This window comes from Pan paniscus, chromosome 11 (assembly GCF_029289425.2).
Source record: "Pan paniscus chromosome 11, NHGRI_mPanPan1-v2.0_pri, whole genome shotgun sequence".
Classification (NCBI taxonomy): Eukaryota; Metazoa; Chordata; class Mammalia; order Primates; family Hominidae; genus Pan; species Pan paniscus.
The window spans coordinates 42020973-42044841 of NC_073260.2; the positions used below are offsets into that span (position 1 = coordinate 42020973).

At 38.4% G+C, this 23869-nt stretch overlaps 1 protein-coding gene across 3 annotated transcripts in view; it reads right to left on the reverse strand.

Annotated features, from left to right (window-relative positions):
* TDRD7 (tudor domain containing 7) overlaps positions 1 to 23869 on the reverse strand; it is an 83823-nt gene that overhangs the window by 59309 nt on the left and 645 nt on the right. Inside the window, exons 2-4 of one of the 3 annotated variants that reach the window (XM_034967843.3) lie at positions 7945 to 8157; positions 5543 to 5684; positions 4379 to 4592 (exon numbers count right to left, since the gene is read on the reverse strand). The exons of 1 other annotated variant lie outside the window; for it this stretch is intronic. In XM_034967843.3, the coding sequence (XP_034823734.1) occupies positions 4379 to 4592; positions 5543 to 5684; positions 7945 to 8151 (563 nt within the window). In that variant the 5' untranslated portion in view covers positions 8152 to 8157. The remainder of the gene's footprint in view (positions 1 to 4378; positions 4593 to 5542; positions 5685 to 7944; positions 8158 to 23869) is intronic. One more of the 3 variants, XM_034967844.3, reaches the window with a different exon arrangement.

Here is a 23869-nt window from a genome sequence, read left to right on the forward strand (position 1 = left end):
AAGTCACATAGTAAAAGATTGATAGCTATAAGCATGCGACATTTTAAAGTTTTTGTATACAAAAAATACAATAATTAAACAAACTGAGGGAATACTGTCAAGATATTACAAAGGGCCAACTTATTTAATTATAAACCACTTTTATATGTTAGAAGGAAAAGAGCCAACAGAAAAATTATGTAAAGACAAAGACATGTAATTCACATAAGACCTATAATGGGCTAATAAATATATGACAAAAATGTAACTCCCTTAAGAATCAAAATCAAGGAAATAAAAATTAAAACATAAATAGATTTTTTTCACTTTTCAAAGTAGCAACGCAAAAAACAGATGCCCAATATTGGCAGGCATACAAGAAAATAATCACTCTCATATTCTTCTAGAAGAAAACAAATTATTATAATCTGTTTAGAGAACAATTTAATAGGAGCCTTAGTATATATACGCTCTTACCCACACATTTTATCTCTACTAATTTATTCTACAGGAAACTAGCCATGCCATTTTTCTAGAACTTTTCAATTTGTTAACAGGCAGGCATGAGTTCTTAACCGGAACTCTTGAGAATGAGCTTTGGGGGTTCATGAATCTACTGACTGGCACAAGATTATGTATGCATATGTAAATGTACATGTGTGAATTTTTCTGGGAAGATCATTTACAGTTTTCATCAGCTTTTCAAGAGGTTTGGTGACCTCAAAAAGTTTAAGTGTCCTTCATAACAGGTTTAACTGCTTTTTACTACATTAATATTTCATAAGTAGATATAGATGTTTTTGCTATTGTTCCATTTTGATATTTTGATTTTATAACTAGAAATGTTACCCATAACATCTGCCACTGGGTAGTATTTAGATTTCTCTTAAAAGATATCTTTCAAATACTATGTGCTTAAAAAAAGACTTGATTAAAATGTTTTACAACATCTCAAGCAGTCTTTAATTAAAATATGTGGCTTTTTTTTTTAAGAGACAGGGTCTTACTCTGTCACCCAGGCTTGAGTGCAGTGGTGTGATTATAACTCACTGTACCCTGGAACTCTCAGGCTCAAGTGATCTTCCCACCTCAATCTCTCAAGCAGCTGAGACTACAGGTGCACACCACTATGTCCAGGTAATTTTTTTTTTTTTTTTTTTTTTTTAGTAGAGATGAGGTCTCACCATGTTGCCCAGGCTGTTCTTGTACTCCTAGTCTCAAGAGATCCTCCTGCGTCAGCCTCCTAAAGTGTTGGAATTACAGGCATGAGCCATGGTGCCTGGCCTGCTGTCAATTTGAAAACTTTTTATTCTGAAATACCTATAAATTCATGGGAAATTTCAAAAAGTGTACTTAGAGGTCCCATGTGTCCTTCACTGTTTCCCCTAATAGTAAAATCTTGCATAGTACATATCAAAACCAGAATATTGGCAATAGTACAATTCAGAGCTTATTCAGATTTCCAGTTGCATATGGATGTGTGTGTGTAGTTCTGTGCAATTTACCACACGTACAGATTCACGTGCCCACCAGTACAATCAACATACAGAACTGTCCCATGGCTACAAGGGTTCCTCTTGCTCTCTCTTTATAGCCATACCCATCCCTCAAATCACCCAAATCCTTAACCTCTGGCAACCACTAATCTGTTATCTATCTTTATAATTTTATAATTTCAAGAATGTTATATAAATAAAATCACACAGTATGTCGCTTTTTGAGATTGGCTTCTTTCACTCAGCATGATTCCCTTGAGATCCATCAGAGTTGCTGTGTGTATCAATAGTTCATTACTCCTTTTTACTGTGGAGACATATTCTGTGTACAGTTTGTTGAATCATTCACTTACCAAAGGATGTCTGGGTTGTTTCTATTTTTTGGCTAATATAAATAAAGTTACAGTGAACACAAGTGGACAGGTTTTTGTGTAAACATAAGTTTTCATTTCTCTGAGATAAATGTCCAGGAGCGCAACTGCTGGGCCCTATTAAAGTTGCATGCTTTTAGTTGACAAGTAAAAATTGTATATATTTATGGTATGCAATATGATATGATATTTTGATATGTGTACACTGTGGAATGGCTAAATCAAGCTGCTTAACACATGCATTACTTCACATGCTTATTTTTTGTGGTAAGAACACTTAAAATCTACTCTTAGCAATTTGCAAGTACACAATATATCATTAACTATAGTCACCATGAAATACAACAGATGTATTGAACCTATTTCTCCTAACTGAAATTGTGTACGTCCACAACCCCCATCCTAACCCCACGTCCCTGCCTTTGGTAACTGCCATTTTACTGTTTCTATGAGTTTGACTTTTTTAGATTCCACATATAAGATCATGTGGTGCTTCTTTCTATGCCCAGCTTATTTCACTTAACATAATGTCTCCCAGGTTCATTCATGTTGTTGCAAATGACAGGATTTCCTCCTTTATAAAGGCTGAAGAGTAAGTATTCCATTCAGTAGATACAACGCATATTCTTTATCCATTCATTCATTAATGGACACTTCAGTTGATTCCATGCCTTGGCTATTGTGAATGCTGCTGCAATGAACATGGTTGTGCAGATACCTCTTCAACTGATATACGGATTTCATAGCCTTTGAATATATGCCTAGTAGTGGGATTGCTGACAGTTCTTTTTAAGTTTTTGAGAAATCTCCATACCGTTTTCCATAATAGCTGTACTAACCTACATTTCCCCCAGCAGTGTATTGGGGTTCCCCTTTTCTCCACATCCTTACCAGCACTTGTTATTTTCTGCGTTTTGATAGTAGCCATACTACATACTATTGGGTGGGAGGTGGTATCTCATTGTGGTTTTAATTTGCATTTCCCTAATGATTTGTGATGTTGAGCATTTTTCCATATACTTGTTGATCATTTGTATGTCTTCTATTGAGAAATGTCTGTTCAGGTCCTTTGCTCGTTTTTAAAATTAGGTTGTTTTCTTGCTATTGAGTTGAGTTCTCTATATTTTGAATATTAAGCCCTTATCAGGTATATGGTTTGCAATATTTTCTCCCATTCCATAGCTTGTCTTTTCACTCTGTTGACTGTTTCCTCGGTGGTGCAGAAGCTTTTTAGCTTGATGTAACCCCATTTGTCTATTTTTGCTTTTGTTGCCTGTCCTTTTAGGGTCACATCCAAAAAAATCATTCAAAATGTATTACTGAAATGTAGGCACACAATCAGAGAATACCTCTGTCACATACTGGATTCAACTAGCGCTTTGGGTCAAGATCTGTGTTTTAACTATGTATTTTCTAGACCTTATAAAAATTATAATAATTATAAATAATATTAAATGTATACCATTATAAAAATATTTAGGGTTACTTTATTAAAAATTCTGTAATATAAAAAATTAGTACCAACTCTACCTAACTTTTTTAAAAAATTAATTCTTCATAAATATTCTAGTATCTGGGGGAAAGTTCCTGGGGGGAAATTATCTTTCACAAAACAGAATTTTTGAACACTGATTTAAAGGAATATAATACAACAAAATTTGTTTTGAAAAGGCACAAGTAGGATAGAAGAATGTGATCTTGATGCATCTACATCAGGGGTCAGCAACCTTTTTCTGTAAAGGGTCCACCAGTGGATTTTTGGCTTTGTAGGCCATCTAGTCTCTGTACAACTACTCACTTCTGCCACTATTTTGCAAAAGCACCCAGAGGCATATGCAAACAAAGCAAAATGGCCATGTTCTAATAAAACTTAATTTACCAAAACAGGCTGTGGGCTTGATGTAGTCCATCGATTGTAGTTTGCCACCCTCTGAGCTACCTTATAAAACCATAGTTTTGAACCAGAAAGGAACTTTGAGATCATCTCGTTTAACATTTTCTTTGGACAAATGAACAAACCACAGACCCAAAAGATGAAACAACTTAATTTACCTGACTAGTGAATGGCAGCACCCAAACAAAGACTTATAGGTTGTCTTATTATTGCCAGTCTGGTATTCTGATGCATGGATGTCTGATGCTACTACATAATCATGGGCATGATATTTGCAGCACAGTGGAGTGTCTGAAACTCCATCAGATTTTACTTAAACCCACAAAATTGTTAAAAAAAGGTTTTCTGAAAAAGTTATAAGTTATACTGAAACAGTATCTCAAAACAACTTGTGAGAGCTGTTAAATGAACTTTACAAGGAGAGATTGACAATACAGAGAAAATATAGAATAGAGATGCACTTAGAGAATGATGTTCAGGCAGCTAGAAGTGAACTTAACTGGTAATGATGCATGTCTCTACTATATGTGAACTTACATTAGATAAAATAGAAAGTGTTTCTTTCTTAACCTGAACATACATTTGTAACACTTTTTACCCTAGGTTCACCAAACTTCTGTGAGTCAGAGGCCAAATACCTGTTGTTAGTGGACATGGTCACATGCCTTTGCACTGGAATGTCTTTGAATGCTTCATTTCCAAGAGTTGTGTGTAGCATATAAGGAGACATTTCAGCATCAGGCTTAACTCCAGCAGAGTTTCCTTTGTCTCTTAACGGTGCTGGATTAGGTTTTTTGCCAACAGAAAAATTTGAAGCAAATCCTGGTTGTCTGAGGGTTGCTTTTGGTTTTCCTATGAAGTTAGGCATACATAACAAAATCAATTAGCATCCCCAAACCCCACTTTCATTATGACACTCCCCTGACCAGATGTTTTCTGGGGGTGTCTATTCTCAGAACAGTTTGTAAGAACACGAGGAGGTTGCCACTGGAGGGCTGGTCAACAGGGAAAGAATAGATTGGTAAGTATTTGGCAGATAAGGTTCTTCATCCATCAGACTGGCCAGTAACTCCTGCTTCTCACCAACTGAACACTTCAGTGGCAGCCACCTCATGTTCTTGCAAATATAGCACACTCAGCTATATCTTGGTCCTCCCGTCTCTTCCCCATAAATCCAAATTCTACCCATTGTTTGCGGTCTGGGGTCAAGTCTCCCCTTTGCCTTTTTCATTCAAAATGATTGCTCCCTTGTCCTAAATGCTCTCTGTGGCATTTAGTCATCTACTGCTTTGTATTATCATTGAACCACTTCATGGGAATTTAGTTTTAGAACTGATTGTAAGATCCTTGAGATAAGTGTTCGGTAAACAAAGGCTGAGTTGTCTATAACATTTCTCTGTACTACATAATTCATATATTTCTGAAACTAGAGGTTTTCTACCAGAAGACATAATTTGTCAAATAAGACATAAAATCATAGGTTCTTGGTGCAGCCAACATTCTGGACAAGACATTCCCTGAAATGAGCTTAAAAAAAATAAAACTACACACTACCGTAACAAGCTCAATTAAAATCTGTTCTGAGTTATTTCCCACTGTGTAATTACTTCACTTAGTAAGTCATGCTCAGCGCATTCACTTAAGAATTTCAAATGGAAATGCTAGCTTCAGGATCTTTCCCCTGACATATGTATGTTAACAGATACAAGTATTTATCATAATACAAACAATATTTCCATAATTCCCTATGATAATGTATTCGTAGACAGCCCTAAAAATTTTAGCATGTAAAAAGCTCCTACCTTCTAGAAAAAATGGCATGGTTTTCTTCACTCTCATCTGACAATTAACTTGACGCCCGGTTTTCCTTTTAGAACTCCTTTGACGAGCCACAAGCTGAGCAATTCTTGCAGTTTCTGTGCAGGCCATGGCATAGCAGGTAATCTATTCATTAGAGGCAGGGTAAGAGGAGAAACATTTCTCAGATTCCGTGTTGCCTAGAGGCCAGTTCTTAAAAGTGGATCTTAGTGAGCCTACATATCCCAAGTCAAGTGGTATGCAAATATTCATGTGTCTCGCTCCTTGATAATGCTAGAAGAAAATTATATTTTCTGCAAGAGGAATCTGGCATAGTCTAGTACATTGAATTATCTTTCCCAAACTGAAAATTCCATTTATTTTTAAATAGGTATTAAGCATCTACAGTGTACTAGATACTATGAGATTACCAAATGAACAAAAAGCAACCTATGATCTGATGTATAATATCATATAATTTGTGAGGTACATTTCATTCACACTTTACACATGGGAATGCAGAGGCTCAGGAAAGTTAAGCAACCTTCCAAGTCACATGGCGAGGCTCTTTGAGTCCAAAGTATGTACTCATAACTACTATGTTGAATACAAGACTACTAAATCCTTCTCTTGCCTCTGTGATGGATCTGCTGGGTGACTCTGGGCAAATCTAAGTATTCTCAGCTGTAAAACAGGGGTGGTTTAGACCTGGTGTTTTCAAACTGTGTTCACGGGAGCCATAGAGTTCTATGGAGAGGCCTCAAGGGGCTGCTACTGGCAGGGGCATGAGAGCAAGGCAGGGCAAGCAGGGTCTCCGGAGCTTCCACATCTCTCAAAACACTGTAGCTCAGCTCTGTATCTTTAAAGAAAAAATTGGTATGATATGATATTGAAAAAAGATTTGAAGATAGAGACTACTGGGACAAGATGCTCTCTACAGACCTGTGTAGTTTTCAAGTCTTTGACTCTAATTTGAAATCAAAAACAGGAAAACAATGAGGCTTTATGTCACAAGCTAAAATATGTTCCTACTCTTTGGCCCAGTATTTCTATTTCTGAGACTATATTACAAGAACATAATTTAAAAAAACAAATGTTACCTACCCAAGTATGTGCAACGGGGGTATTTTAATAGTCAAAACCTGGAAACATTTAAAATGTCCAAAACAGGGGAACGAAGAGTTGAGTAAATTACAGTATAGTAACTCTATAAAGCATTAATTTATTAATTCATTCAGCTATTCATTCATTCATGCATTCAACACAGATTTATTAAGCCCTTCATCCTTAATAAACTTATGGAGGAAAAAGAGAGAAGCAAGAAATTAAACAGAAAACATTGTGTCAAGTGTGATAACGGATGTATTACAAGGTGCAAGTAGACAGAAAGGAGGGTTTAAGTCTGTCTGGAACGATCAGGGATGCCAAAGCATATTTTATTATTCATATAACATTTAATTAATTTATATCTTCTCCTTAGGAAAATTATTAACTACAAGGTGAACTTCCCCTTTGACTACTTTCCTGCTCCTGGTTCCCTTGTCCTCCTCCACCACTGCCTCCTCATCCCCCCATATAGAAAAACCACTATGTCAGGTTTTGGTGAGAAACACTCCAGACCTGATCCACATATTTACACATGTAGAAATATACCCAGGAAACTATAGTGTATGAGGGGGTGTGGGTGTTTTTGTTTCTCTTTTGGTTGGTGGTCTGTCCATATCTATTATGCTGTACAATGGGTAGGTACCAAGAAGTGAAGCTGCTAGGTCGCAGTGGAAGAGCAATGACAGATCAACCGGCTACCACTAAATGGCCTATACTATCTATAAACTGTGTTCTTCCAGAGAGGCAGAAGGATTTAAAACGGTATAATGATATGATCATATTGGTGTGAAGGAGAGGAAAAGAACAGAAGAGAAGACAGAACAGCAAGGAGGCCCCGGTAGTTATGAAAAGTGATGAAGGATCAGCTCCGGACTGACTAGGTCCAGATAGCAGGAATTGACTTGATGAGAATTTAAAACTGTCTATTAGATTTGGTGATCACAAGGTCATTAGTGACTTTGGCAAAAACATTTGTAACAGGTCTGTAATAGGCAGGTGTGATATTTATGCACTTAAGGCCTCCAGTACAACTATTTTGTTTAGATGTTGACATTGGGTAAATATTTTTAATTTTGTGCGGTTAAAATCTTATTTTTACAATGAAAAGAATTTGAGGAATAAGAAAAAGACATAAGAATGTAGGCTGTGCTTTACATGCTGTTTTCTCTGTCACTACCAATCCCAAACAACTAAGCTAGTACTTTCACTTAGACGTCTATCACAGGTAGGAGATTGGAAGTGCCAGAGAGGCAATTATGAATTGGTTTGATTCTTCTGACACGCACAATTACCTTCTTACCTCTCCAGATCTACTAGTCTCTATCCTGACCACTGCTGGCACACTTCTCAGATAGGCTTCTAGTGTAGGGAAACCTAGCTGTTTGAAGGGGATCCAGTCTCCAGTCAAGGATCTGTACTCTCCTTGGAGCCGGGGTAATGCTACTCCATTCTTATGAGACTGCAGAACAGCTCGCAGCATCTTTGAAACCAGATCTCCTTCCAGCATCTTTGCCTATAAGAACACAGTAGAAGGTTACTATAATATGGCTCATTCGTTTGTGAATTCAAATAGATTTTCAGAGCTGAAACTTGTTACTTTATAAATTATTACTGCATACTTTCTGTGCAATTACAATATGGGGAAACAACTGCCATGGTAGAGAAAAGCACAAATACCATAAGAATGCAGGGGAAAGTCAGAAGGCACAAGACCAGCCTGAAGAGGGAATATATCAGGGAATGTTCCCAGATTCAGGCGGGGAAGCCTGAATGGAGTCCTGAAGAGCAAGATGGAATCACCTAACAAGGAGGAAGAGGGTGGGCTGTGGGGCTGGGAGTGGTATCAGCCCAAGGAAGGGAACAGGATGTGCGAGTGCACAGAGGTGAGAGAGAAGCACATGGTGTGTTCCAAAAATTCCAGACAGTTAGGTGGCTGGACGTGACTGAACAAAGACTCCAAGCTGAGGGCTCAGAGGGCCAGGGAGGGGCAGACCCTGAGACTACTATATTATGCTCATGTTTGCATTTTTGCCAAAAGTAACGGGGGCCTTAGGGATATTTTAAATAGGGGGAAAAAATGATCAGCTCTGTATTTTAGAAAGATCACTACTCAGCAATGGAGAAGATAAATGGGAAGGAGAAAGATTAACAAGTTGTCAGAATACTTGGAAATGTGGAGGACCACAATACAGGGCCTTAGGAATAAATAAAAAAATCAATTTGAGAGGTAATTAGGAGGTGGAATCAGCAGGAATTGGTTAATTGGTTTGGATGAAGAGGTGGGCTCCAATGTTTCCAGCTTAGAAGTAAGGTAGAGAGTAATGACCCACATTGAGGTGGGATAAAGGCAGGTTTGCAAGAGAGGAAGAGGCCAATTCATTTTGGACACGGAGAAGTTGGAATGCTTATAGAACAGCCATGCAGATATATTCACTAGGAAATTAGGTTAGAAGTCTAAGCTGGTCACAGATTTGTTGGTCTTTGACTTATATGGGGTACTTGACATCCAGGGAGTAAAAAACAAGGTTACAGATGGACCTCTGCAGAAGGCTATCATTCAAGAAATGGATAGAGGAAGACGAACCTATAAAAGGCTAAGAAAAAGGGACTAGAGAGATGGAAGAAAAAGAAGCAGAGTCATAATGCCATATGAATAAAAGGAGGAAAGAATCATTTCCTTTGGACTAATGATTACATCTAGTTGTAGTTTTGCAGAGAAAAAAAAAAGACAAATTCAGGAGATACATTCAGAGAATGTATAGATACATACTAGGAGATACATTCAGAGAATAAGTAGCCTGGAAAAAATGGCTTACCCTTTTATTAAAGGAAAGAGAAAGGCAAACCATGGGCAATTTGTTACTTTTCCTTCAACAGTGATGTTCAATAGAACTTTCTGTGATGTTTTATATTATTGCAATGTCCACAATGTCCACATATGGCTCTGGGCACTTAAAATATGGCCAGGATGACTGAGGAACTAAAATTTTACCTTAAATTAAATGTGGCCACTGGCTACCATACTGGACAGCAGAGAATTCTAGACAAATAGCCATTTTCTTTCTCTGGCTTAGAAAACACAAAAGAAGAATGACATACAATTCTATCAATTCCATCATTCGTCCATCTTAAAAAGAAAACAAAATATCAGCCTGTTTGTCCTGCTATTAATTATAAACATAATATTGAAGTTACAGCAAGGTTTCAATAGCAAACAAAAATCTACATAGTCATGTGCCACTTAACAGTGTTTTAGTCAACAACGGACTGCATATATAAAAGAGGTTCTATAAAATCATAATGGAGCTGAAAAATTCCTATAGCCTAGTAATATCTTGATAATCCTGGCCTTGTATAGGCCAAGGCTAATGTGTGTGTTTTTGTCTTAGTTTTTAATTTAAAAAGTTTAAAAAGTAAAAGAGGCCAGATGCAGTGGCTCGCACCTGCAGTCCTAATGCTTTGGGAGGCCAAGGTGGGCAGAATCACTTGAGCCCAGGAGTTTGAGACCAGCCTGGACAACATGGCGAAACCCCGTCTCTACAAAAAATAGAAAAATTAGCTGGATGTGGCAGCATATGTCTATAGTCCCAGCTACTCAGGAGGCTGTGGTGGGAGGATCATTGAGCCCAGGAGGTCAAAGCTGCAATGGAGCACCACTGCACTCCAGCCTGGGTGACAGAATGAGACTTGTGTCAAAAAAATAAAAATAAATGAAAAGTAAAAGAAATGCAAACTTTTAATAAATTTAGTGTCGCCTAAGTGTACAGTGTTTATAAGTCTACAGTAGTGTACAGTAATGTCCTAGGCCTTCACATTCATTCACCATTCACTCACTGACTCATCCAGAGTAACTTCCAGTCCTGCCAGCTCCATTCATGGCAAGTGATCTATATAGGTATGCCATTTTTTGTTTTATATACCATATTTTTACTGTATCTTTTCTACGTTTAGATACACGAATACTTACCATTGTGTTAATGGTTGCAGTATCCCTCTTTATCTGAATGTTAATAGCATTCAGTACAGTAACATGCTGCACAGGGTTGAAGCCTGGGAACAATAGGCTATATACCACATAGCTCAGTTGTGTGGTAGGTTCTACTGTCTAGGTTTGTGAGTCCACTCTATAATGTTTGCACAGCAATGAAATTGCCTAACAACGTATTTCTCAGAACATATCCCTGTCGTTAGGCAATGTACGACTGCATGCATTATGTACCTTCCATTACTAAACATTAACTCTTTTCAAATTATTATCACCAGGACCAACAACATTTAATTAATACTATAACCTACAAAAGCCCTATACTAGGTCTGAATTCTTATTCTTTTCACAGATGTGTGTGTGTGTGTATGTGTTTGTGTGTATAGTCATGCGTCACTTAACAACGGGGATACATTCTGAGAAATGTGTCGTTAGGCAATTTAGTTATTGTGTAAACATTATTGAGTGGACTTGCAAACCTAGATGGTATACCCTAGTACACACCTAGGCTATATGGTATAACCTATTGCTCCCAGGCTACACACCTGTACAGCATGCTACTATACTGAATACTGTAGGCAATTTTAACACAATGGTAAGTACTGTATGTCTAAACATATCTGAGCATAGATAAGGTATAGAAAAATACAGTATTATAATCTTACAGGACAAATGATTATGCAGTCCATTGTTGACCAAAACATTGTTATTGGCACAAGACTAAATATCAAAATCTTCCTTTAGGGAAAGTTTACCTAAAATAAAATTAACTCATTTTATATGTAGCACTTCTTGAGTTTTAAAAAATATACACACCTATGTAATCATACCACAATCAAGATACAGACATTCCCATCATCCAAAAAAATTCCCTCATGTGGGGTACATAATATATGTAAAAGTAAAATGTACAAAGGTAGTACGAAGAATAGAACCAATGGAAGGTTCTTACACTACACATGAGGCGCTGTAGTGTCATTTGAAAGCTATGATAAAGAGGGATACTGTAAACCATATGGCAACCACTAAAATTTTTTAAAAAGGTATAATAATATGCCAGTAGTAAAGATAAAATGTAATAAGACAATACCTATGCAAGCAGAAGTTAAAAAAAATTAGACAGGAAAAAGGAGAAAAAAAAGGGCAGAGAAAATAGAAAACATCCAGCAAAATGGCAGGTTTAAAGCCAATCATATCAATAATTACATTAACTGTAAATAACTGAAATAGCCCTATAAAACATTAGGGGTTGGCAGAGTGGATAAAAAAGCAAGACTTACTTATATACCACCTTCAAGAAACCCACTTTAAATATGAATGCATAGGTTAAAAGTAAAAAGAAAAAAGATGTACCATGCAAACACTATGACTGTATAAATATCAGAACAAGGAATCTTATCAGAGATAAAGAGAGACATTACATAATGATTAAGGGGCTAATTCATCAGAAAGATAAAACAATCCTAAGCTTCCAAACACACAAAATCTGATAGCTGAAAAAACTTATTCACAATTTCACAATTATCATTGGACACTTCAAAACTCCTTTCTCGTCAATAGATAGAACCAGTAGATCAAAAAATAATAATAAAATCAGTAAGAAAATAAAAGAGCTGGCCAGGTGTGGTGGCTCACACCTGTAATTCCAGCACTTTGGGAGGCCGAGGTGGGCAGTTCATCTGAGGTTGGGAGTTCAAGATCAGTCTGGCCAATGTGGTGAAACCCTACCTCTACTAAAAAATACAAAAACTCAGTCGGACGTGGTGGTTCATGCCTGTAATCCCAGCTACTCGGGAGGCTGAGGCAGGATAATTGCTTGAACCCAGGCGGTGGAGGTTGCAGTGAGCCAAAATTATGCCACTGAACTCCAGCCTAAACAACAGAGTGACTCCATCTCAAAAAAAAAAAGAATATAAAAGAGCTAAACACTATCAACCAAAGTGACCTAATGATATTGACAGAACACTCCACTCCAAAGACAGCAGAATATACATTCTTTTCAAGAGCACATGAGATGTTCACCAAAATAAAATATATTCTTGGACTTAAAACGATATTCAAACAACTTAAAATAACTCATATTATAAAAAGTATATTCTGTGGATAGAACAAAATTAAATTAGGTATCACTAACACAAAGATATGTGAACAATCTCCATGCAAATTTAACAAGATACTTCTAAATAACCGAGGGTCAAAGAGAAAGGCTACCTCCAAAATTAGAAAAATATTTTTAAATAAATGAAGACACAAATGTAAAATTTTGCTGGATGCGGTAAAAGTATTAGAGGAAAATTTATAGCATTATGTTTCTGTTAGAAAGAAGAAAAGTGGCAAATCAATGATCTATTCTCCTACTTTGAGAACAAAAAGAGAGAAATTTATATCAAAAGTAAGCAGAAGAAAGGAAATAAAGGTGAGAGCAGAAATCAATTCTGAAATGATGAAACAGATCAATAATGAAGTTTAAAAATAGGAGAGAAAAGAATCATGAAACTAAAACTAGTTTTCAAACCATCAATAAAATTGATAAACTCCTAGAAACATAGAGAAAAAAAAAAGAAGGCACAAATTACCATAATGTGATTGAAAGAGGGGCCATCAATACAGATCCTACAGACATTAAAAAGAGAACATGATAAAACAGTTATGCCAGTAAGTTTGTAGCTTAGATGAAATAGATAAATGTATTGAAAGACACAAATGTCAAAGCTTACTCAAGAAGAAATAAATAACCCTCAAATATCCCTATAGCTATCAGAGAATTTGAATTTACAGTTAAAAATCTTCACACAAAGAAAACCTGAAGCCCGCATTGTTTTACTGGCAAATTCTACCAAACATTTATAGAAGAATCAATACTACTCTTACAGATTCTCCCAGAAAACAGAGGGAAGAGAACATTTCTGAACTCATTTTATGAGGCAAGCATTATGCTGATACAAAAACTATACAAAGACACTGCATGAAAAGTACAGACCATATCCCTCATAAACATAAATGCAAAAATTCTTAACAAAACATTAGCAAATAAAATCCAACAATCAGTGAAAAGGATAAGACATAATAACCAGTTAAAGTTTATTCCAGGAATGCAGGTATGGTTCAATATTCATTAAGTCAATCAATATAACTTACTACATCAACAGATTAAAGGAAATTAAACAACACAATCATATCAACAGGTGAAAAAAAGACAGCTGACAAAATAAAAAATCTATTTATGATTAAAAAACTCTCAGACTATTAGAATAAAATGGGAAGTCCTTAACCTGATAAAGACCATCTGTGAAAAAACCCACGGTTAACATCATTACTCACAGCTAAAGAGTGAGTGCTGTCTCCCTAAGACTGGGAACAGGGCAAGAATGCCCATGCTCAGCACTCCCATTCATTATCACAGTGGAGGTCCTAGCCAGTGCAATAAGGCTGATTTCAAGATTTACTATAAAGCTATATTAGTCAAAATAGTGTAATATTATCAAAAGAACAATCATATAGATCAATGGAACAGAATATGTAATCCAGAAATAAACCCATATATGGTAAACTGATTTTTTTTTTTTTGAGACAGGGTCTTGCTCTATTGCCCAGGCTGGAGTGCAGTGGCACAATCTTGGCTCACTGTAACCTCTGCCTCCTGGGTTCAGGTGATTCTTGTGCCTCAGCCTCCCAAGTTGGCTGGGATTACAGGTATGTGCCACCATGCCTGGCTAATTTTTTTGTATTTTTAGTAGAGACAGGGTTTTGCCATGTTGGCTAGGCTGGTCTCAAACTCCTGACCTCAAGTGATCCACCCACTTCAGCCTCCCAAAGTGCTGGGATTACAGGTGTGAGCCACCTCCGGCCTAGTAAACTGATTTTCAACAAAGATGCTAAGGAAATTCAATGAAGAAAGTTCAATGAACAGTGCTAGTAAAACTGGTCATTCATATGCAAATAATGAACTTCATATTATATATACAAAAAATTAACTCAAAATAAATAATTTAGGTCCTAAATGAAAAGGCTAATAGTATAAAACTTCTAAAAAATACACAGGAGTAAATCTTTGTGGCCTTGGGTTAGGCAAAGACTTTTGAGAACCATAGAAGAAAAAATTGGCTGGGCACGGTGGTTCACGTCTGTAATTTCAGCACTTTGGGAGACCAAGGCACATGGGTCACCTGAGCTCAGGAGTTCGAGACTCGCCTGGGCAACATAGTGAGACTCCGTCTTCACACACACACACACACACACACACACACACAAAAGCTGGGCATAGTCGCACGTGCCTGTAGTCCCAGCTACCTGAGAGGCTGCAGTGAGCCGTCATGGTGCGACAGAGTGAGAACCTGTCTCAAAAAGAAAAAAAGAAGAAATTGACAAATTGGATCTCACCAAAATTTAAAATGTCTGCTCTTCCAAAAGCTGTTCAAAAATGAAAAGCCACAGATTGTGAGAAGATATTTTCATAACAGACGTGGTAAAGTTGGTAGTCATATATAAACAATACTCAAAACTCAATAATAAAACAAAGATCCCAATTTAAAGTGTGCAAAACACCTGAATACATACGTCACTAAAGTAAAAATGAAGATGGCAAAAAAACACATGAAAAGATGCTCAACAGCATTAGTCATTAGGGAAATGCAAATTAAATTCACAATGAAGTATCACCACACATCTATTAGAGCAGCTTAATTTTTTTAAAAAAATGACAATACGAAGTGTTGATGAGAAAGCAGAGCATTTAGAACTCTCATACATTTCCGGTGGGCATGCAAAATAGTACCTTGAAAAATAGTTTGACAATTTCTTTTTTTTTTTTTTTTTTGAGACAGAGTCCAGCTCTGTGGCCCAGGCTGGAGTGCAGTAGCCCGATCTCGGCTCACTGCAACCTCTGCCACCCAGGTTCAAGCAATTCTCCTGTCTCAGCCTCCCGAGTTGCTGGGACTACAGGCACACGCCACCACGCCCAGCTAATTTTTTTGTATTTTTAGTAGATATGGGGTTTTACCATATTGGTCAGGCTGGCCTTGAACTCCTGACCTCAGGTGATCCACCCGCCCTGGCCTTCCAAAATGCTGGGATTACAGACATAAGCCACTGCCCCGGCCAGTTTGACAATTTCTTACAAAGTAAAGTATACACTTATATAACCCAGCAGTCCTCTCCTACATTATTGCCCAAGAGAAATGATGACATATGTCCACACAGAAACGTGTGTGTGTATATAACAGCATTATTTATAATTGCCCCCCAAACTGGAAACAATCAAAATGTCTATCAAAAGGTAAGTAGATAAACCAATCTAGTAGCGCCATACAGTGGAATACTATTCAGTAATAGAAAGGAACAATCTGTTGATACATAAAACATGCATGACTCTTATATTATGCTAAAGGAAAAAGCTGGACACAAAAGGCTACATACATGACTCTATTTATGTGAACATTCTGGAAAAGGCGAAACTACAGACACAGAAATTAGATCAGTGGTTGCCAAGGGCTGGGGGTAAGGGGAGGTGATTGGCTATAAAGAGGGATTTTTACTGCATGTACAGCATATCTTTAACCACCACACCCTCCCCCACCCGCCCCCCCCAAAAAAAAGTTCTTTTAAGCTATGCTTCTCTGTGGTCAGCCCTCTCTGGTTCATACACACACTGCCCTGGCTCCTGGCAACTACCAATCTGCTTTCTGTCACTATGGATTATTTTTGCCTAGTGCTTTGTGTTCCATCTATGTTACTGCATTTAACTCAGTTCATTCCTTTTTATTGATGAGTAGTATTCCACTGTATGGATATACTAAAATTTGTTTATCAATTCAAATGTTGATACACATTTGGGTTGCATCCAATTTTGAGATATTATAAATAAAGTTGCCTTGATCATTCATGTACAAGTATTTAGGTAGGCATATGTTTTTATTTCTCTTATGTAAATTCTGAGAAATGGCTTTTCTAAAAATCTAGTATCTATAATAATGCTGGGAGGCTATTATCCTCAACTTATAGATGTGAAAACCAAGGTTCAGGTAAGTTAAATACTTAAGATATCGCGGGATGTAGATAAGCTAGGATTTCAATCCAGGTCTGTTTGATGCCAAAGGCCACATTTTTCCCATTATATCACCCTGTCTACTGGTACTGGGAAAAACACCCAGCAAACCCTGAAGAATTAAGAACAGGAGACAAGACAGGAAAGAAAGAGTAAGCAGAGTAAAAAAGAAAAAAACAGTGGTGTGAAATCCACAGCTGACTCCACTTAGTCACAGGGCTGGTGTGGATTCCAAGACAATGGAACAGCTGGAGATACTCAATAGAAATTCATGGCAGAGACAGAGAACTGCAGAGTCTGCACACCTCCACTACCTCTGAAGTCCACACTCTGAATGAATGCCAGGGAGCAGGAAAGAGGACAGCTTTGGGACCTATACTTCACGGTTGCCAGATGTCAATGCTGAAGTATGAATTTTGGCTCCTGAATAGTAAATTGATGACACGGAAAATACTTTAACAATGGTTCATGACTCATGAGTCAAAGATCACTGAACTACTATACAGTTATTTCCACAAGTAGTAAAAGCAACAGTGGAGACTGGCCAAGTTTTAATTTGCAAGAGGACATACTAAAGCATCACTTGCTTACTCCTCAGTGCCAATCCACCCTGACTATCCATTTCTGATCTCCACCTTCCCCATCTATGTGCTCTTCTTCCCTTCAAAACCCAATCCCTCCCATCAGTTCATCTAGAGCTCTTCTGAGTGAAACTGGGCTTTGCATCTTTGTATATCCGTATGCCTAAGTGGGCCTTGGCTATCAGCTACATACGCATTACATATAGATATAATGTCAGGTGGTTAGCACACATCCAGGGAAAATATCCATCTGGGTGTGACCAGTGTAAACGACTCAAATTAGACTGTTCAATATATCTGACTCCTCCCTGGCCAGACTACTTTATATTCCCCTGCCAGAGTTTCAGTAAGAAGGCCTTACCCTTTGCCTTAAGAATAGAGTTTCCATGGTATTCTCCTTCCCTTCATTTTGGAAAGAGCATCTGGCTCCACTGCCACCTCCCCTCTGTGGTCTACTTTCCTCCGCTACATTAGGAGTGGAGAGCAACCATTAATTTATGGGGAAAAAATGTCGGATAAATGCATTTTACTAATGGGTGTCCTGTTACTAAAACCTAACAGAACACTGTGATTCAGGTTTGAAAGGACAGGTCCAGCCCTGTCTTAGAGTCTAATCAGAGGCTTGTTCTACAGGTTGCCCTCTGCGGAAGCCTTCCACTCCTTCCACCCTTGGGAGAACCATTTTAGACCACTGCCCCTGAAATGTCCCTTCTATCTTCCTTATTTCTGCTCTGAAACAGCTGCAAGCAGGGATCTCCCAAAAAGGGCACTTCACAATTTTTTTTTTTTAAGGAGCGGCATTCAGGTAGAGTCTTCCTCTTGTCCCCACCCATGACCTGTTTAACGGCCAGAGCAGTGAGGTACGAAGCTTTGCCTAATGCTTGCTTCTCTAGTCCCACCCTCTTTAAATGTGTCTTCTCCTTTATATAGCAGATGTCTTGTGACCTCCATCCTAATTGTTCTATCCTTTGCCCCGAGACTCTTGGAAGAAAATTAAATAAAATACCAGTGTGAATCTGCACGGCACAGAAGTGCTCATCCTTATTTTTCACTTTTCCCACCCTATCCAACCTCACATTTACCCACCTTGATTTCTTGGCATTGTCAGACTGTTTTTTCTAAGTTATATTTCTCAATCTGACCTGAGAAAAGCTTACGCCACACACATACTTCCTACTTTCACTCCCCCTTTATTTTTCCCCCAGATAGAGTCTTGCTCTGTCACCCAGGCTGGAGGGCAGTGGCGTGATCTCCGCTCACTGCAACCTCTGCCTCCTAGGTTGAAGCAACTCTCCTGCCTCAGCCTCTTGAATAGCTGGGATTCCAGGCACCCATCACCATGCCTGGCTACTTTTTGTATTTTTAGTAGGGACGGGGTTTCACCATGTTGGCCAGGCTGGTCTTGAACTCCTGACCTCACGATCCACCTGCCTTGGCCTCCCAAAGTGCTGGGATTACAGGTGTGAGCCACCGCTCCCGGCCTTTCACCCCCTTTTTAATGCACATATTATCACAGTTAAAATCTACTTTAAAATATTTCAATAGTAAAGTTGCTAACACCTGGCCGTTGATACATTTTGATTTGGTTTTGGGGGAACGGCAGGGGATTGCAGAAGATTATGCCTGAGCCTCCTTTTACTTGTGTTCCACAAGTTTAATGCCACTGCTCACTCATTTTCCTGGGATAAGCCCCTTCTCCTGGATCTCATTCTCTTTATCTGTAAGATGAGTGAGGTCAGTATTAGTTCTCAATCCTCCCCCAAGCAATGTGATACATAAAGATGGAAGGCGGATGTCTACAATTCCTTCACTCTTCACCACTTCCATGGCAGTTGTCCTAGTCCGTGTCAGCAACATCTCTTTCCTGGAGCAGAGCAGCTGGGCTCTTAGCTGGTCTCTCTGCTTCCACTTCACCTCCTAGAATCTGTTTTCCACATATCAGCCTGAGTGATCTTTTCATATAATATATACTATTATATCACGTCACTCAAAACCCTCTAATGCTTCCTGTGTTAACTCAGACAAAAAGCCAAGTCCTTACAGAGCCAAAAAGGGCCCGGCATAACCTGCAACCCCCACTTCTTTGCCCTAAGTTCTCTCTTCTCTTTATTTTCATTCACCCATCCTGGGCTCCATGCTTTTCCTTGAACATGCCTGAGATGGCCTCACAACAGGGCTTTTGCACTTGCCATTCTCTCTACCTGGGACATATTGACTCCAGGGGCACATGTGGCTCACAGCCTTACCTCCTTCAGCTAAAGTATTTGCTCAACTGTCACCTCCACAGTAAGGCCTTCTCTGGCCACCCTATTCAAAATCAAAACTGAGATGCCAGCTTCCCTGATTTTCTCCTTAGCACTTATCACCATCCAATATTCTTCTCCATTTAATGGTTTTGTCTTTCTCCCCAACTTCAATGCAAGCTCCATGAAAGCAAGGATTTGTGTCTGTTTTGTTCACTGCTGAATCCCTAGTGCCTAGCCCACCGAGAGCTCAATAAATATTTGTTGAATGAATAAGAAATTCTCCATCCACCTACCACTCCTTTTCTCTCCTACTCACTAAAATACAGCATAACACAGGTGAGCTATTAAAGGCATAACTCTGAATCCAATTTAAGTTACTAAAAAATTATCTGCAAATGTTAACAATTCTTATAAACTGAATGAGACAGCCAATCGCAACACCAAACTGTGGTTGAGAATCATCAAGTAAATTATTTCTGAGCGTGTCCACTCTGAGCCAGATTAGGCCCTGTCAGGGCCGCAGCATGATTGCAAGGAGCCCACACATCCTGACAAGCAGCAGGCACGGCTTGAATATTAGTAAATGCCTCACATGTACTTATAGTCCTGTTTTTCAGAGTGTGCAGATATTATTGGGATCCATAAACACAAACTGATATTAAATTCACAACAGCTTTTGGTAGTTATATGTTTAATTGACCAATGGATACTGCAAGTACAACTACTAGTGTATGAGGTTTCACGAAATTTTTCTAAAGCTACAAAAAATGGCCTCATACTTGAGGAGACTGAGAATCGACGCTTGACCACATGGTTGCAATCTGTAAATTAAGTTCCCTCCCCCTGCCTGCCTTTTTAAAGTATGCTATCTTTCATGGAGGACTATAACTCTCTATTTGCAAACAACTTTTTGAAGGGAAGGGGAATCCCTTGGAGTATAAGACTGTGGGTCTCCAAGCTGGTGAGAAGCAGTTAAATGCAGTAAAACCTGGAAGGCTAAATGTGATTGTATTCAAATGCACGACTTGCCAGTCTGATTTCAATTCCCACATTAGCAACATCACTTCAGGCAGTGAACGAAAAAGAAAGTGTAAGCTTTAAAAAAAATCATCATTATTTTCTAAACTATATCACTTTGTAAATGCTCTGAATTTTGTTACTTGGCTCATGATGACTTTTTTTTGAAACTTTCGGAAGATGGCAATTATACTCTCAAGGTATATAAGAATACTTTGTTCTAACTATAAAAATAAAGTTTAATATCTTAGACATCATCCATTAGAAGCATAAAAGAAAGTATATCATAGGAATTTCAACTGGAGTGCAGTGGCGCAATCTCGGCTCACTGCAACCTCCGCCTCCCGGGTTCAAGTGATTCTCCCGCCTCAGCCTCCTGAGTAGCTGAGACTATATTTTTTATGCTTTCGTGCTTTCCTTTTTTTCTTCGCTTATACCCAGTTAATCTTAATTATCCAAGACACTAATAATGCACATGAGGTGGGGTGGGGAGTTGGGGAAAGTGATGACAATCTTTAGGGAAACAAAATTTAAATAATGTAAGTGGCCTAAAATAATTCTCACTCTACTTCAAAACTGCATTTTGTAAATTCACAGCTTTTCTCTTTACTATACCTGAAAATGGCCCAAGGAAGTCCTATTCTGAAGAACCTGGTTTTGGTGTATCCCAGATAAACGCCTTCTACCATTGATTGATCCTCCCTGGCTCAGTCATTTGCATGTTATCTGCTTCCTCTAGCTACTGGTGTCAAAGGCCTTTAGCTGAGCTAGTCTGACTTCCATCCTATGCTTTCTCTTTTCTAAGTTTCTTCTTGCTCAACTATTTCCAACTGTATGATTTGGCTCATCCTCCTTACTACATTTTTCATGTCATCAATTTAAGTTGTCGAGTGGCACTAAATCTTAAAACAAATCAGAAGAATTATTAGGGTAAACTGAAAACACCAAGTAATCTCTCTTAGCTTCTTTTAGTTAGATGTTCAATTTTGAAGTATCTGGATATCTCTTTAGGGCATATACTTCTAATAACTAACTGCCCTTCTCCTTGAAGACACTATTTTAGCAACAGTGGGAACTTAAAGTCCCATAATGTCTGTGCTGACACATTTTAGGCATCGTCTAGGCTAACCCAAGCTCCTTATCTTACAAATCAATAAACTGAGCCTCAGAGGGAAAATTTTTTCCTAAGATCTTTACCCAATAAATGATTTCTCACCTTGCAACACTTTTAAATGCTCTTTTCTTTCTAATCATAGTCTGTTACCACTTCAATTACTCCTTCACCAACCAGTTTTTAAAGGAAAAAGATGATTAATACCCTCAGATGATGGTATACTTCCTTAAGAGTTTTTTTCAGGGAGTTATCTTTTTTATTCTTGTGATCTCAAGTTCCAAATTATTCGTGCATTTTAACTGCATACCATGAATGTACGTAAGTAAGGGATTTCCATAAGTCTACATACTAGACGAAAAAACCCTGAGATAATAAAGTGGCTTAGTAAGGAGTTTGTGTCTTAATCCTAGTTCCGCTACTGATTACCTGTGACAAGTCACTTCAGGTCTCTTTTTTTTTCACAAGGAAGATAAGAAAGGTGGGCAAGAGCCATGATTCTCAACTTTACTTGGATTCACTGAAGGCTCAAATAAGGTCCAAACATGTAATGAAAACCGAGTTTGCTTACTCATGACAAAGCTGCACAGGCTAAAATGCCAAGCTTACTTTGAAGTCACACTGGGTAGCTTGCACTGATCAAGTTCTGATTGGCATATATACATGTCTTCAACTAAAAATTGCAAAATTAATTACTTTTAGTTTGAAAGACAAAACTGTAAACATATTTGGCTTACAGGGAAATAATGACAAGAATGAAGCTTTCAAAAGTACAGAGGTGGGAGTGGAGGGAGGAAAAAGCAGGTTTGGCATAAAGAAACAACAGTTCACGTAAATATAAAATTTCACCAAGGAACTTCTGTGAAAGTGTCCAGATGCAAAGCACTCTATGTCAAATCTCAATTCTTGAAAACAGCACTTGACAAACACAAATTAAGCACTCGGGGTTGGATTATATTTTTTCTTTATATTCACATTAAGTATCCAACTAGATTATATTGCACAGAGAACTTAAAAGAGGGGTTCTTCAAGGAGTTTAAAATCTCTTGATGCACAATACAATAGTTCATTCAGCCATGTTCAACCTGTACACTTAAAAGGGCATTAGCAGGGGATTACACTTCATTTTCAATCTACAGAGACTGAAATCTGAAGGCACTGCCAACTGCTGCCTCACAGTCTCACCGTGCAACTACCAAAGACGGAGGCTGTGTGCCACCAAAGGGCCCTGGATTGGGGCACAGGAGATGTGAGTTCTAATCCAGCTGGCCCCAGGGGCAATTCCCTATACCCAGAACAGTACTTTGCACGTAACTGATGCTCAATGAATGTCAGCTGAGAGGAAATGCAAAAATATCCACCATGTGCCCATTTATATTATATAGTAAACACAAAGATCTTTGTGTCCCTGCCCTCAAAAAACTAAAATCCAATTATGTAAAACATGCACCGTTTGTTGGGAGGAAGAGAGTGAATACTGCTTGGCAATTATTATGAGGCAAAGGATATACAGTGGTTATCTTGGAAAAGCCTTGCAAAGTAAGCCAAGTACTTCTATTTGACACATAGAAAACCAGGCTAAGAGAAAGCATGTAATTTGTTCAAGATCACACAATTTGTAAAATGAGAAGCCCAGATTTCAATCCAGGTCTGCAAAGTTCACATTATTTGCAGTATGCAACACATTCATACACATCAAGGCAGCCCAGGACGAGACAGGGATTTGGGTCCAAGTTTTACTTCTGCTATTAAGCTGTTGCGTATCTCTCTAGAGAGAACATTTCTCTGCATTTTTTTCACCGGCACGATTGGAGAGCAGAGAGGTGTTGGTAGGAGGGTTAATGAACTAGATCTGTGGTTTTTGGTTTGGTTTGGTTTGGATGGGCGGTTATCAGAATTCTTCTGGGCCAGGACTTGTTCTAATGTGGTTGTTTCCCTTCCCTGCTCTTAGAAATTATTTGAGAATGGTACCTTTAGCTATTAATGGAAATATACCTCTCAAGTGAATGGGAGCAGAAAGATATGACGGCTCCAAGCTCCCTCCTAGCAAGCTGAAGCTGAGAGTCTGACCCTGCTGAGGGGATGCTACTGAAAGTTGAGAGACAACTTACTCACGGATCCATGTTTCCCTCCCAGCTGGGTGCTCTGTACCCACTGGGTGCTCCTGGTTTGAGAGAAATGGGGATGTGTGTCCTGCATTACTTAAGCGGCCTGCCTGGGGCTCGTCTCCAGATTATAGAGA